The 16,075-nt window shown below is 40.6% G+C and overlaps 2 protein-coding genes across 2 annotated transcripts; both read right to left on the bottom strand.

Moving 5' to 3' along the window:
- Positions 1 to 3,384: 3,384 nt before the first annotated feature.
- On the bottom strand, positions 3,385 to 6,506 carry LOC129853831 (C-C motif chemokine 27-like). The gene is made up of 3 exons (XM_055920257.1): positions 6,343 to 6,506; positions 4,730 to 4,847; positions 3,385 to 3,861 (listed from the first exon to the last, which is right to left on the bottom strand). The coding sequence occupies exons 1-3, from the start codon at positions 6,440 to 6,442 to the stop codon at positions 3,762 to 3,764; spliced, it is 318 nt and encodes a 105-aa protein (XP_055776232.1). The 5' UTR covers positions 6,443 to 6,506; the 3' UTR covers positions 3,385 to 3,761.
- A 7,088-nt stretch (positions 6,507 to 13,594) lies between these two features.
- On the bottom strand, positions 13,595 to 15,653 carry avp (arginine vasopressin). The gene is made up of 3 exons (XM_055920256.1): positions 15,462 to 15,653; positions 14,678 to 14,882; positions 13,595 to 14,432 (listed from the first exon to the last, which is right to left on the bottom strand). Exons 1-3 carry the CDS (start codon positions 15,579 to 15,581, stop codon positions 14,287 to 14,289), a joined length of 471 nt encoding a protein of 156 aa, XP_055776231.1. The 5' UTR covers positions 15,582 to 15,653; the 3' UTR covers positions 13,595 to 14,286.
- Between the last annotated feature and the right edge of the window lie 422 nt (positions 15,654 to 16,075).

The following is a 16,075-nucleotide window of genomic DNA, read 5'->3' as shown; positions in this document are numbered from 1 at the left end:
TGCAGCCAGTAACTTTGCACCTCTCTTTTTGTAGCCTGAGACCAGATATATGGTCTGGTCTGGTCCCAAATAGGATATCTGATCTGGTCCCAGGTTAGATCAACCTGTAGGCTGCAGGCTGGCAGAGAGCTTGGGAGTCAAAAGTGTTTGTCCCCTCCCTAATCTCTTTCTATCTGTCTCTGAGTCCACACTTGTATTTTCTCTTGAAGATCTAGAATGAGATAAAGAAGGATTGGACAGTGCTGCAATGAATCTCAATATTCACCCGGAAGTGAAATGTAAATTCAGTGAATAGAACTGAATAATACGATCACAGCATTTCCCATAATATTAGCATACTTGGCTGCTTTTTCAAATTTTTTTTACAAAATCTCAAAATGTTTTTCTGAGTCCATTTGAGTCTACACAGGTTTGTAGTCAGGCGATAGATAAGTGAGTTGACCTGAGCTTTTATACTAAGAGGCTATGTTTTCCTCTGCTCAGTATCTCTCCCAGGGCTGACTCCAGGCATAAGCGTCATAAACTTTTTAAAATGTATTTAAAAAATTGGAACTCATTTGGTGTCTCAACTTACTCTTGAGATTTAGAATAGTAGAATGCGTAAGGTGTAAGTTTGAAATTTGGTTGTGCATCAGCCAGGGGACCTGCATTGATTTTGCTAGTCACGCTCACTGAGATATCATTAATATGGCCTAAGTCATGGCAAAATGTGTAGAATTGCAGGACATTCGCTTTAAAACGGCAACATTTTCTCTATGCCCAATGGCAAAATGTGTAGAAATGCAGGCAATTAACTAGGGGGGGGGGGGGGGGGGGGGGACACACACAACTACTATTGCCTGCTTGGTGCAGGGCCACCCAACCAAATTTCTTAGGGCCTCCTAAAGGCTAGAGCCAGCCGTGGTTTCTCCTCTCTTTGTCTACTTCCTGCTTCTCCAGCCTCACAGACTTAAGCACAGCCTCCACATCTCTCTCCCTGGAAGAAAGGATGGAATACCAAGGTGGGTCTAAATAGTGACTTCCTCTCCTCTCCGTCTAGATTGATATCCATCTACCATATTGCTTTCACATGTTTTATGATCATTGCAGATGAAGGAGAGGAGACATTTTTTGTCATTTAATATATTGTTTTCTTGCTGCTAAACTTTTGTCATTTTGGTCCTGGAGGTAAAGTATCTTCCTAATTAGTAGACCTTTGTTCTCCTCCTTCACATGTGTAGAGTAATCCCTCCAAAGCAGAGGTTACTTGTCTCGTTTATCCGATCTTTCTCCTCCACCCCTAGCAAGAAATCTATGTGCTTTGGCAAAGTTGCGAATGAGTTCTGTTAAGTAAGGGAAGTCATTTTACTCACAAGCAGCTGGCTTCGCTATGAAGGTCACCTTCCTGGACCTCCTCAGCATTTTCACAGGTCATAGTAACCCACAAACTAATACCACAACCAAACGTCACTCCTCTGTGTGTTCCAGATACACACATCAGTTGTGTTTATTCATATGTGTGCTCATTGATGTTTTCTCTGTATATATGTCTCTGTACGTGCCTCTGGTCCGTACTGGTCTCTGTACGTGCCTCTGTTGTACACCAGAGCTGGTGTGTTAGCAGAATGATTGTGTGTGGTCTTGGTTTAATTGCTGTTGCTAGGTTGTAAAGCAGTGTTCACCAACCCAGGTCCTGGAGAGAGAGATTGTTGGGTGTTTGTCTCAGTCCAGCACTAACACATCAGCTACTCAACAAATGATCAAAAACCTAAATTAGTTGAATCAGGTGGGTTAGTGCAGGGCTATAGCAAAAGCCTGCACACCTCTTCAGAATGAGCGTGACTGACAGTGATCGCAACGCAACCCTTACGAAAAGACTACATGATTTCACACGGGACAAATCACAGGTTTTGCCCATGTACAATTATATTTCAGATGTGAAATTTCAGATGTGAAATTGTGTGAAAACATGTGGTTTGGAACACTTTAAATGTGATGATATTTCACATAACCTTTCACATGTGGATTAATATTTTCACATGATGCCCTGCAAACAAAAATTAGTTGTTAGGATGTCTCCGGAACATAACGAAATAGCCACAGTGTTTTCAATTCACATATTTGACTACATTGTGTATGTTTATACATGAATTATTATTCAAGGTGTCCTCACCTGGGATTTGAACTCACCACCTCTTGGTTCACAGCATTCCAATATTCCTGCTATGCCACCATGTCTGTGTCAATCACTGATTTCATCTGTATTCCTACACTTTGGCCTTCAAAGTAAATCTCAGCTTTGTATAACACGCTCAAGAAAAACTATTATATTTATCATAGTGATTCAGGAGTAGCGTTAAAACAGAATAATATGCTCCAACAACATTAGAACACTATACAGAAAATCCTCAAAATGATGGTACTCTTTTGCTAAGTGCAGAGATATATTATAGGTAATGAATGTGTAGGGGACTGTCACGATCGTTGGAATAAATGGACCAAGGCGCTGCGTGCGTAGAGTTCCACATGTTTTAATAAATGAAACTCGCCAAAACAAATACAGAAACGTGAAGTAATGGAGTGTTCACAGGCACTACACAAAAACAAGATCCTACAAACAACAGGTGGGAAAAGGCTGCCTAAATATGATCCCCAATCAGAGACAACGATAGACAGCTGCCTCTGATTGGGAACCATACCAGGCCAACATAGAAATGAAAAACTAGAATGCCCACCCTAATAACATCCTGACATAACCAAGTAGAGAAATGAAAGGATCTCTACAGTCAGGGTGTGACAGGGACATCTGAGAATGCTTCAAACTTTGTGGCACTACAGAAAGATCAAAGTATCCCAAATAGTGAGTTCAAATCCCAGGTAGGGTCATATTGAACATGTTGAATTGAAATGTTCACATGGGAAAACAAAAGACACACATGTGAGGTCAGTTGCTCACATGTAAAATCATATGTATTCAATATTGAGTTCACATGTTAACAGCACTTTTTCACATGTAAGTAGAATAACATGTTTTCAACTTTCACTTGTGAAATTGCATGTGAGCTAAAATGAGCATTTTCACATATGACATTTTTCTCTGAAAATCTAATTCTCAGATGTGAAAATCAAATTTGCACTTTCACGTAAAAAACATTTTCACATGACAATCGAATTTTCACTTTCACATGTAAAAAACGCTCAAATGTTGTCACGTGTAGTTTCCTGGTATCACATGTTTAAATGTTGCATCTCAAATGTTTTCACATGTGTAGTTTCATGTTATCAAATGTTGCTTTTGCATGCTGTCACATGTTATGTAAAACACTAGATCACATGTGAAATTCATGTGGTTTTTCTATAAGGGAATATATTGCAGCTCATACTAAAATCAACAACACAAGAATGTTTTGGGATAAGTATGGATTTTATTTCAGATATCACAGCCCTTGATTATTTATACAAAGTATAAGTAGAAAACAGTTTTGCGAATGCTATAGATTAGTTGGTGGATTACATGCAGAAATGTGTTCGATTTTTATTACACACACCACAGGTTTCTGCCTCACACACATAGTAATGCATTTACAAAACTCCAAAAGACATAATGATAACCAAGGAAAATGTCTAAAAAGACATGAAAGAAAAGTCAAGCTGCTGCATATTAATCTCAGTTAACCTAGAAGTAAAATGTTGCATAAATTGGTCAGGTGCCAGTTATGTTTATGTAGTCTGTCCACAAGGGATTAGCCACACATTAAAAAGTTCCCTCACTCCACAGAGCACTAATGCTTTTTCTGTTTTCCGCCCTTTTTTCTCTGCATCTTCTTCAGCTTTCTCTTTACCTTTGGGTGGGCACAGAACGTCTTCCCTTTCACGTGCAGTCTATGGAAATGGAGAGGAAAAGACAGTCATTGTCTCAGGTCACCATCTGACATAGAGGGTCTTTATTAAAGGCCCTGAACAGTCATTCTGAAAAATACATTTTCTTTCATGGTTAACTACCAGGAAGTATGAAAAGACAGGCTGAGTGAGCAGGGAGCTTATATTCATGACCTCGTCTTTACTGACAGCTTTTTGAAACGCCTTTGTCAAGTAACTTGGATGCAGTGAGTAGCGTTGCAGTAAAATTACCCCCAGCAAATTTGTTGAGACACAAAGCAACTCAAATAACATTGAAATTGCATCAAATTACATAAACAAATGTAATACACATCTCCTGTTTGGCATGTCATTTGTGATGCGATTCACAGCAGCACTGACGGGTGTGTTGACTTCACAACTGCGTCAGTTTTGAACGACCCCCCCCCCCCCTTTTGTTCCATGCTAGGTGAAGACCTAGCTAGCCAGAAGCTAGCTAACACCAGACACAGATGAAAGGGGAACCAAGGCGGTGAGAGATACGAGAGTATCATGTTACCATTGGTGTATTAAAATGAGAATTAAGGTGATGTCACCTTGTCCCCTTAATGATGAAGCTAAGTGTTTGACATGGGGGGAGGGGACCAGTAACTTTATGACAAAATGTTATCAATGTCGAAGTCATTTTCATTTTTCATAATTTGATCATCATACCTTCAAATATCATCCAATTTCAGGAAAAACATGATTTTGACTGTTCTGACCTTTAACATAATTTATATCAGACAGTGGAACACTAACACTAGTATGTCATGACAGTTTTCAATGATAGTAAATGTGTAATTAGGATACTACAGTTAGTCTACTCTAGTCAGTACTGTGATGAACTCACACGAGTGCGGTGATCTTACAGGCACCATTGCTTCTCTGCATCTCTGCTCTCTCCACCTTCCTCAGCACATTGGGGGGAATGTCCATAGATGTCGTCACACAGCATTTAGGAATGCCACCTGTAATGTTTACCATCAGTTGTAAGAGTTGCAGTAATAGTGGTCTAAGTGATGGTAGTGGTAGTTGCAGCAGCAGTAGGGGAAGTTGTATTGGTGTACAGATGTAGGATCTTAATATGATCACTATGTTGTTGCTGAGAATTTTCCCGCATAGCAGGAAATGCAAACCTGTAGTATATTCAAGGTTTAAAAAGGCTTCAATAGTTGGTAATTTTAGTAATGTATCAACCCCTTTCAAAAAAATGTCCATTAATTACTGTATAATCCACATAATAATTAACATTACCTGCTGCTGCAGGATTATTTTCCAGCTGTAGCAAACTGGCTCAAATCAAGATCATACATCTGTAGTAGTGGCTTCAGTAGGCATGGTAATAAAATAATAGCAGCAGTAGTAATAATAATAGTAGTAATAGTTGTAGTAGTACAGGTGGTATAGTGTTTTCTCAAAGAACAAGGAGTTGGAGAGGTAGCTGAAGTAGTTTAGGTTGCTCCAAGAACCACAGACTAGTAAATTCTCCTTAAACTCAAGTGACCTGTGTTGTTTTAAACTGTGACTATAGAATGACAGTTGAATGACAACCTAGTGGTTGATGAGTATCAACTGAAAGTAAGCGAGTCACAATAGATAAAACCCAACAATTATAATCCTGCCTCATTCAAGGCATTTAGCTACTCATTGAGTTCTATGCAAAGGAGTGATGGTTTGATGACTGACCAATAGGTAAAAGTAATTGTTTACTAGGCCACTGCTGTTCTGATTTGTCAAATATCAATATTTGTTTTTTAAGCAAGAACTACTGCAAAATGTTCTGATGATAGAAATTAGAGTGTCAGGGGGCCAGATCCTGAACATTTATTAATTTATAATGATCCCTTTGATCAATTCTATACATTAATCAAATATTCTGCATATGAATTTGGTTCTAGCATTTGTATGGTTTAAGCTACAAAAGATTATGACCGCATTCCCGAAAGCTACGACTCTAAGGAACACCTACGTGCTTTCTGTTTCCATCTCTGATACTCACAAGGACTGTTAGAAGGGAGTGTGACAAAAAACGAATCTAATGACTGAGGGAAATTAATTCAAAGCATACTGTACTTCCTTCAGACTGGAATTTGGCATTACCTGATTTGTGTTATTTATTGAGATTTTTAGTTTTCAGATCATTTTAAAAGGACCTCATTACTTTTAAGAGGCTTTGAACAAAATAATGGTGAGCAAGGTTTGCACCTTTACCTTTTCAATGATGATCAAATGATTTGGTTGCACCTCGTTGGTTGAGCGCCCTCCACTTGTTTCCTACCTCGTTTTAGCAACATTAAATTTGAAGAAAAGTGCTTTATTGGTGGTTGCGTTGCTTTCTTATACAGTTCTTCCAAAGAACAATCGCATGTGGAAAATGTCCGGCCCCTCTGCAATTTACCTTTTGTACATCTGCCCCCCCTAAGAATATAGTTGAATAGACTTGTATTACAGCGTCTTCCTTACCTTCAGTGGTTGTGATGGCCAGAGCACACAGAAAGAGCAGCATCACCATCACTCTAAGATCCATGGTGACAGCGGGAGTGAGAGAGCAAGTGAAACTCATCAGAATTTATACCGAATTCCTCCCCCCTCCTATCGCTGTGGGTTGTTGGTATTAGTCTGGCAGGTTTTAACAGGTCCGATTACTACTACATTTAACTTAATGAAAGACTACAACAACCTCACAATGCTTTGCGAGAGACATCATGTAGAATGGTAGAATGGATAATAGAATATAGGTGGCAAACCAAAAACAGAGATCTAGGTGGAGCAGCCTGGTAAAAGCCAGGGTAAACGTGGGGGCAGTGCATACCAAACCAACACAGGAAATAAAGGGGGCTATACTGTCAATATAGCGCAAATAATGCAATTTAAGGTTGAGCTGTGTTGTCAACAGGTGTTGATAGAACTCATATCTTTTTCAGTATGTATTTTGTTGTTCCATCAACAAAGTATGAAAACACCCCTCAGTGAAATTGCTAATAAATCTATTTTCTGATAAATTGAAGAGTTCTATACTCCAACTCTATACTAGTTCCAGACATCTTCACATGGTAGAATTCCCCCTGGGGAATTTTATGGTGTGATACAGTGAGTAGTTGATTGGTTTGTCCAGGAAAACATGCTCAATAAGAGCAGCGCTATCGAAACATAGACGAAGAGTGTTTGTTTAGCACGATGACAGACCTGCTAAATCATCTCAACACTGGCTTGACAGTAGTAAACTGCTAATGACTTGCATATGTTCCACCCCCCTCTCTCACACTCTCACTCACCACAAAGCAATTTGCAATTTCCTTTTTGCAAAATCACATGTGACGACCCTCCCACTCTGTCTGCCGAATTCTTTCTCTTTGCTATTATTTTCCTTAATAAGATGGGTAGTCAGTGAAATGGAACACACCTGGGCTCGGGTGTGTCCCAGGGATAAATACACCTTTCCCCCATTCATTAGAGAGACTCTCTCCATGCAGACACACTGTATTTTTGGTTGTGGCATTTTTTGGCTTGTTTATTTTGGCACCGCTCAACACCCCACATTATCACTACCTATGCATGCAACCACTCACTTACACTACTGATTACTGCCTACACACACACACCATTGTTAATTGTATATAGTTTACTTTATTTAATAAATATCTTTTTGTTATTCCGTTATCTCTGCGTTGTCTCCCTCTTTGTTACGGGCTACGAGCCGGTTCATGACACATAGGTGTCTTCTCAAACCTCCTCAGACCAGGTGTTATTTAACCATCAATGCACTTTATAATTAAATATCCAGGTATTGGCTGCACATACCATCCTAGAAAACCTACACACACACGCACGCACGCACACGCACGCACGCATTCATTTTATCTCTATTTCTGCTTTTTGTGACTCCTCTTTTTGTCTGGAAAAATGGCTGTGTTTTTCTGTGACTAGGTACTGACCTAAGATAATCGCTTGGTGTGCTTTCGTCGTAAAGCCTATTTGAAATCGGACACTGTGGCTGGATTTTCAAAAAGTTTATTTTTAAAATGGTGTAAAACACTTGTATGTTTGAGGAATTTTAATTATGAGATTTCTGTTGTTTGAATTTGGCGACCTGCACTTTCACTGGATGTTGTCAAGTCAATCCCGTTAACGGGATCACAGCCATAAGAAGTTTTAAGGGGAGTGCTCTCCCATAGACACTAATGAGATAGAGGCTGAGTCTGGTCAGACAGGAAGAGGCGAAGCAAGAGGGATAACTGGGCCCAAAATCTTCTCCAGCAGGCATGACGCCTCTGCACGAAGTACAATTTCTACATTTGGTTGTGCATCAGCAGTTTTACTCTTGTTATGTCAGTCACTGACAATCACTAAATTAGCCCATGCCAGCTAACATTTTTTAATTGTTAAACTTCTTATGGCTGCAAGCCCGAAGAAGCACAATATGACAACAGCCACTTCAAGTGCAGGGCGCGAAATTCAAAATATATTTTTTACAAATATTTAACTTTCACACATTAACAAGTCCAATACAGCATTTGAAAGATAAACATCTTGTGAATCCAGCCAACATGTCCGATTTTTTTAATGTTTTACAGCGAAAACACCACATATATTTATGTTAGCTCACCACCAAATACAAAAAAGGACAGACATTTTTCACAGCACAGGTAGCATGCACAAAACCAACCTAACTAACCAAGAACCAACCAAACCAACCAAGAAACAACTTCATCAGATGACAGTCTTATAACATGTTATTCAATAAATCTATGTTTTGTTCGAAAAATGTGCATATTTGAGCTATAAATCAGTTTTACATTGCAGCTACCATCAGAGCTACCGTCAGAAATGGCACCGAAGCAGCCAGAGTAATTACAGACACCAACGTCAAATGCCTAAATACTCATCATAAAACATTTCTGAAAAATACATGGTGTACAGCAAATGAAAGACAGGCATCTTGTGATTCCAGCCAATATTTCCGATTTCTTAAGTGTTTTACAGCGAAAACACAATATAGCATTATATTAGCTTACCACAATAGCCAGAAACACAAGCCATTCCCCAGCAGCAAAAGGTTAGCGATCGTAACAAACCAGCAAAAGATATATAATTTTTGACTAACCTTGATAAGCTTCATCAGATGACAGTCCTATAACATCAGGTTATACATACACTTATGTTTTGTTCAAAAATGTGCATATTTAGAGCTGAAATCAGTGGTTATACATTGTGATAACGTAGCATCTTTTTCCCACAACGTCCGGATATTTTTCTGGCACTCACATATTCTGACCAAATAACTATTCATAAACATAACTAAAAAATACATGTTGTATAGGAAATGATAGATACACTAGTTCTTAATGCAATCGCCGTGTTAGAATTCTAAAAATAACTTCATTACGATATGCAGTTTACGTTATGGCAAGAGCGTGCCCAAAACCTGGCCGCAAACTACTAGTACAACATGTTCGACAGATATATGAAATAACATCATAAAATGGGTCCTACTTTTGATGATCTTTCATCAGAATGTTGTACAAGGGGTCCTTTGTCTGGAACACTTGTTGTTTGGATTTAGAATCTCCTCTTCTCCAGTCAATTAGCACGGAAAGCTAGCAAAGTGGCGCTAAGCTCTCCTTCGTGAACAAACGCAGACAACGCAACACGCCTAACGTCCCGAAAAAATTTCAATAATCTAATAAAACTATATTGAAAAAACATACTTTATGATGATATTGTCACATGTATCAAATAAAATCAAAGCCGGAGATATTAGTCGTCTATAACGATAGCTGTACAGAAGGCAAAACCAGGTCCCTTCACGCGCTCTCCAGAAAACAGGAAACTGGTGACACGTCATACAAAGAGCATTTATTCGAGCCCAGATCAAGTTATACACTCAATTTCTTCTCTCACTGCCTGTCGACATCTAGTAGAAGACGTATGAAGTGCATGTATTCTAATAAATATCAAGGACCTTTATAGGCAGGCCTTAGAACAGAGCATCGATTTCAGATTTTCCACTTCCTGTCAGGAAGTTTGCTGCAAAATGAGTTCTGTTTTACTCACAGATATAATTCAAACGGTTTTAGAAACTAGAGAGTGTTTTCTATCCAATAGTAATAATAATATGCATATTGTACGAGCAAGAAGTGAGTACGAGGCCGTTTGAAATGGGCACCTTTTATCCAGCTACTCAATACTGCCCCTGCAGCCCAAACAGGTTTTAAGTTAGTCTAGCCAGCTATCTAAACTTATAGTAACCATGGTCGAATTAACGATTGGGGGCCCACATTGAATTTGTTGGTCACTCTCACTCAAATATCATTCTCAAAACTGCAAAAAGAAATCTCCGCCCCATGACAAAATGTGTAGAAGAAAACAAGAAAACTTGTTTTAAAACCCCACAACGCCTGGGTCAGTCACCCATTTGCCTATAACTCTACCAGTCTCTGTGTAGGTATTATCAGCTAAGCACTTTCACCTGCATTATACGAAGTGTCAATTATGGGATCTGCCTGCCAATGTACTCGCCATATTCTCATAGCATGGATGTTATGTGTTATCTGTGGTGAAGATTGCACCTGACCAGCACTGATAACAGTTGACCCTCGGAATGGCTCCAATATTCAGCCATTACATCAAAGCTACTGTAGCTTATGTTCACTTTCCAGAGAGAATGTTACAACATGTCAGTCATGGTAGGTTTTGCTTTTCAAAGATCAAAGACAATCGAAAGACAGAAGTATCACAGTGTACCATATACAGTGTGTACGCCACAACCTAAGAAAAATGACATTGGGAAATTCCTGACACTGTTGGCCTTCATCCACAGTGCAGTGGGGCAAAAAATCCTTATCATTCACCTAAGAACCTTTTCATAACCCATCGTTACAAAATCTTCATCAGTGAGGACCTAAAAGTGATATATAAATAGAAGCTGGGATGTGCCATTGTCTATGTCTTGGCTTAGCTTCCTCCTCATGCCTATAGTCCAGCTGCACCTGCAGGGCCAGGGGCAGGGCAAGGTGGGGAAAGGGCACTGGGGGGTTGGCGTGAGGGGCGGAGGGGACAGGACGAGGGAGTGAAGGAGAGAACAATGGCAAGGCCGCATGGTGGAACTGGAGCGAGACAGCCAGTCTGCTTGGCCTACTGGCCAACCCAGCCCCAGGAGGAACCTCAGCGCCACACAGGAAAAGGCTTCTCTGGAGCAGCCCCCCCCCCCCCACACACACACACATAGACAGACAGACAGACAGGACAGACAGACAGACAGACACACACACAGCCATCCCAGGTCTACAAGCCCGGCCCCGAACATAACTCCAGCTCCAGGGACTTAACGCACCCACCCGAAAGAACAGGAAGTCCTGTCAGAGAGGGAGGGGAGGGAGGAGAGAAATGGTTAAGAAATGTTAGAAGAACTGCTCGGCATGGAGAGATCCCCCACTAAGCCCTGTGCGGCGTTGATGTAGTGCTGAGGTGTACAAGATTACTGCTCATATCAACACCCAATATCTGTGGGTTGAGAATATAGTTATTCAACCCATTGGGTTAGGTTTAAAGGCCTAGCCTTTAATGGGGACAAGCACAGTGCTTGATTTGGGCAGGAGCTAACATTAGCTGAGTACTGGAACCTCAAATGTCTACTGCTTGAGCTCCTGTTCCTCTAGTAGAATATAAGCTCAAACGTATTGTGGAGCACCTGCACCTAAATATAAACAGTACCGGCACCTTTTTAAGTCCAAGTCAAGCACTTGACAAGCTGACCTGAATGGGACAACCTGGTTATGAAAATAAAAGTTAAATAAATAAAATACATGCAATTCAGTCTGAAGTCCTGAGCGCTCTGTAGCAGGTTTTCATCAAGGATCTCTCTGTACTTTGCTCCGTTCATCTTTCCCTCGATCCTGACTAGTCTCTGAGTGCCTGCCGCTGAAAAACATCCCCACTGTCACGTTCCTGACCTGTTGTCTGTTATTTTTGTATGTGTTTAGTTGGTCAGGGCGTGAGTTGGGGTGGGCATTCTATGTTCTGTGTTTCTATGTTTAGGTCATTGGTAATTAGCCTTATATGGTTCTCAATCAGAGACAGGTGTTTGACTTTTCCTCTGATTGGGAACCATATAAAGGTAGGGTGTTCACACTGTTTGTTTGTGGGTGGTTGTCTTCTGTGTCTGTATGTATGTTCGTACCACACGGGACTGTAGCGTTTTTGTTTGTAGTCTATACCTGTTTGTGCGTTCTTCGTGTTATTTGTAAGTTCTCTAGGTCAGGTCTGTCTTCGTTCGTTTTGTTATTTTGTAATTATTCCAAGTGTTGTTTCGTGTTCGTCTTCGTCGTTTAATAAATTCATTATGTTTTCTAAACCCGCTGCATGTTGGTCTGATCCCTACTCCTCCTCTTCGGACGAAGAGGAGGAGAACAAGCGTTACACCCACAGCATGATGCTGCCACCACCATGCTGATGCCAGGTTTCCTCCAGACGTGACACTTGGCAGTCAGGCCAAATAGTTCAATCTTGGTTTCATCAGACCAGAGAATCTCTTATGGTCTGGGAGTCCTTTAGATGCCTTTTGGCAAACTCCAAGCGGGCTGTGCCTTTTACTGAGGAGTGGCTTCTGTCTTGCCACTCTATCATAAAGGCCTGATTGGTGGAGTGTTGCAGAGATGGTTGTCCTTCTGGAAGGTTCTCCCATCTCCACAGAGGAACTCTGGAGCTCTGTCAGAGTGACCATCAGGTTCTTTATCACCTCCCTGACCAATGCCCTTCTCCCCCAATTGCGCAGTTTGGCTGGGCGGCCAGCTCTAGGAAGAGTCTTGGTGGTTCCAAACTTATTTAATTTAAGAATGATGGAGGCCACTGTGTTCTTGGGGACCTTCAATGCTGCAGACATTTTTTGGTACCCTTCCCCAGATCTGTGCCTAGACACAATCCTGTCGCGGAGCTTTACCCGACAATTCCTTTGATCTCATGGCTTGGTTTTTGCTCTGACATGCACTGTCAACCATGGAACCTTATATAGACAGGTGTGTGCCTTTCCAATTCATATCAAATTCAATTGAATTTACAGGTGGACTCCAATCAATGGAAACTGTATGTACCTGAGCTCAATTTCGAGTCTCATACCAAAGGGTCTGAATACTTATGTAAATAAGGTACTTCTGTTTTTTTTTATTTTTTATACATTTCTAAAAACCTGTTTTCACTTTGTCATGATGCAGTATTGTGTGTAGATTGATGATGATTTTTTTTTATTTAATCCATATTAAAATAAGGTTTTAACATAAAAAAATGTGGAAAAAGTAATGGGGTCTGAATACTTTCCAAATGCACTGTATGTGTCCCCACTGATAAATAATGGACTTTTCAAGTCAACACCCGTAATAAATCCATGGCAACAGGAAGAGACAGTAGAGTGATGCACAGCAGAAACGGACCAAATGTTTTGTTTGGGAAGTGAAAGAAGCATCCGTGTGTCTCCATGGTTCTCCTCTGGGCTCATGACGGGCCAGCAAGGGTCAGCTCAAACGGAACTGACTGACGCAACACACACACACACGCACACGCACACGCACACACACACACACACACACACACACACATACACACAGTAGAACCAGTCAAGACGCATCCGTTTCTTTCAGTAAATCAAAGCTATGAGACAGGTATAATTACTCTTCAGAAGTACAGAACCTGGCTTGGAACGGTACAAAAGACAACCGACAAGTTTGGTTGGTAGTGATTTCTTGATATCTTTAATTCAATTATACAACAGCAGTGATTCTCAGTAAATGGTGATTCATAATAGTAATATCTGTAATGGACTGCATTAATGTAGTGATCTACAAGCACTTCACATACTAACAACAATGATTGTTGAACATTCATCTGATCATTCTATAACACTGCAAGAAAACGATTTATTTCCTACATATTTAAATGTTTGTATTTCTGTGGTGTATACATGACCTATTTATATTGAGGCATTCGGAAAAACAATGTCTTGTAGAACTTAAAGCGTATATATGCAATGTATGTATGTGTATATACGTTGTTAGGTGGAAAAAACACTCTTTCTTTGACAGTTCATAACTCGTATCCATTTTATCCTGTTATTTCTGTCAGAGGTTTAACCATTTTGCCTGATTCCAAATCGACCGCGGGCCCCTAGCCTAGGTATTGTATAGATGTAAAAGATTTTGATAGTAGTGGTCAACAATATGGCGAAATCGCCACCACTAGGCAAGGTGGAACAATTACCATATTGCTAAAACCTATCCAATTACTTGAAGTTCCTTCTGAAAAAATAAAGTAATTAAATTCAATCTTTTCCGATCTACGAGAAGTGTCAAATGCTAGTAAGGGTTGATTTGGAATTAGGCAAAATGTGAGCGAATCCCTGGAGTGAGATTGTTACTGTTAGTATTCACTTTGCCCCCTGGTGGCAAAGTGTAGCAGGCGCAGCAGCAGTTCCTCCGGTGAGTCACTTGTGGCTCCAGCGCTGTGATCCGCAGGAGAGTGGTACCGACTCTCCCCCAAACAGTCTTGATCTAGAACACAGCTCTCTGTCGACAAACATACAATGATGAGAGTTAGAAAGTGATATAAACATAGCATTTATTGTGCAAGTATATGCACAGACAGAAACAGACAGACATACAGAGGCAGATGACAGACAGACAGACAGACAGACAGACAGACAGACAGACAGACAGACAGACAGACAGACAGACAGACAGACGGGTAAGCGCACAACCACACACACAGACGAAACACAATAGACAGAAATAAACAATGACACCTACTGTACCTGAGTCACAACAAACTCCTGGTGCAGCGCAGTGCCCTGAATCAGATCCACAAGGTCTCCCTCCTGTCTGGCAGGGGGTGGGCAGGTAATTCTCCTCAAAGCAGCGTGCTGTCTCTGAGGAGCCCATCCAGCAGCCCAGCCCCTCCCCACAGCAGATACTGGGGCCAAAGCAGCGGCCCTGGTCCCCTGGTCCACATGTCATGCACTTCAGGGGGAGAGACCAGTTAGCTGGCTTTCTATTGTTTTTATGCTATGAACCTCAATGTGTCATTTGTTTATGATTTAATGATTGATAATAGTTGGTATTGGAAATACAATTATCCATAAAAAATGTTTTAAATGTTTTCATTGTTGTAGGTCTATGTGTGTTTTAAGGAGCACTGGAAGCACAGATGAACTCCAAGAAGAAGAAAAAGCCTACAATTATGTCGGTTCAATCTAAATTCCATTCCGTATTTATTATGACCGTGTAAATACCGAATTGTATGAAAAAATAGGCTCTATATTGATGAGTTGTCAACATAACAGTATGACCATTAGAAAAAACGGAACTAAAATGCATTAGGAAAAATAAATTACTGCACCCGGTAATTTTCAAATGGTCATTTTCCAAACCTTTAGGCCTATGGATTATAATAAAGTTGTGCGGTGCGTAATGGAAAGATGGTAGCCTAGTCTATCTACTCTGGTGGGGGGGCAGCACAAAGTAATTACCTTTGAAGCATAGCCTATATAGCCTAAAAAGAGGACTCGGAAAATAGAACAGTCTGTAACGTAGGCCTACCTGTCTGGTGCCGGTGTCCTGTAACGCGCGCTTCCCGCCTCTGGGACAGTTCTGGATGTAGCACGCAGAGGAGAACGCTAGGAGTCCGATGACGCACAGTAGAAGCGTGGAATGTGGCATTGCAATTGTGCAGAAAAAGCGCGCCTATATTCCTCTTGCTGCTTCACTGATGACTGACAGATATTCGATGCTATCCGTTACTTATATGGGATGGGTTTGTTATTCAAAGTTGTTTGACGTCAGAGTTTTTCTTACATTTGCCTCTAGTGATGGAGTTAGGGTACTAGGGGGTAACTAGCCCCCAGGGGTAACTGCCACCCCCCCTGTAATTCACATTAAGACCACAAGATGTCACCAAATTATTTCCCCAACACTTTCCCTGGCTGCCACTGCTCTTGCTCAACAAAAAATGTCCTCTGTGTCATCACAACTTTTGGAGATATTTCAACAAAATGATTTTGTGGTAAGTTGATTTTTAAAAAATCAAATTTTAAAAAGTTGTAGTTATAGTCCAATGAAGTTAGATCTATATATATATTTATAAATGTACAAGTAGGAAAGCCTTAACATACCGTAATTTCCGGACAATAAGCCGCTACTTTTTTCCCACGCTA

Source organism: Salvelinus fontinalis, chromosome 4, assembly GCF_029448725.1.
Source record: "Salvelinus fontinalis isolate EN_2023a chromosome 4, ASM2944872v1, whole genome shotgun sequence".
NCBI classification, from domain to species: Eukaryota; Metazoa; Chordata; class Actinopteri; order Salmoniformes; family Salmonidae; genus Salvelinus; species Salvelinus fontinalis.
The sequence above is the reverse complement of the archived record's forward strand: the minus strand, read 5'-3'. Positions and strand labels throughout refer to the sequence as shown.

Bases quoted from the DNA above. Each gene is read 5' to 3' on its own strand.
- LOC129853831 (XM_055920257.1), bottom strand. From the start codon at position 6,442: ATGAGTTTCACTTGCTCTCTCACTCCCGCTGTCACCATGGATCTTAGA. The intron at 4,848-6,342 runs GTAAGGAAGACG...TAAACATTACAG, and splicing joins GGCCATCACAACCACTGAAG to GTGGCATTCCTAAATGCTGT. The intron at 3,862-4,729 runs GTGAGTTCATCA...CCATTTCCATAG, and splicing joins TGTAAGATCACCGCACTCGT to ACTGCACGTGAAAGGGAAGA.
- avp (XM_055920256.1), bottom strand. From the start codon at position 15,581: ATGCCACATTCCACGCTTCTACTGTGCGTCATCGGACTCCTAGCGTTC. The intron at 14,883-15,461 runs GTAGGCCTACGT...CTCCCCCTGAAG, and splicing joins AGGACACCGGCACCAGACAG to TGCATGACATGTGGACCAGG. The intron at 14,433-14,677 runs GTACAGTAGGTG...GTTTGTCGACAG, and splicing joins AGGAGTTTGTTGTGACTCAG to AGAGCTGTGTTCTAGATCAA.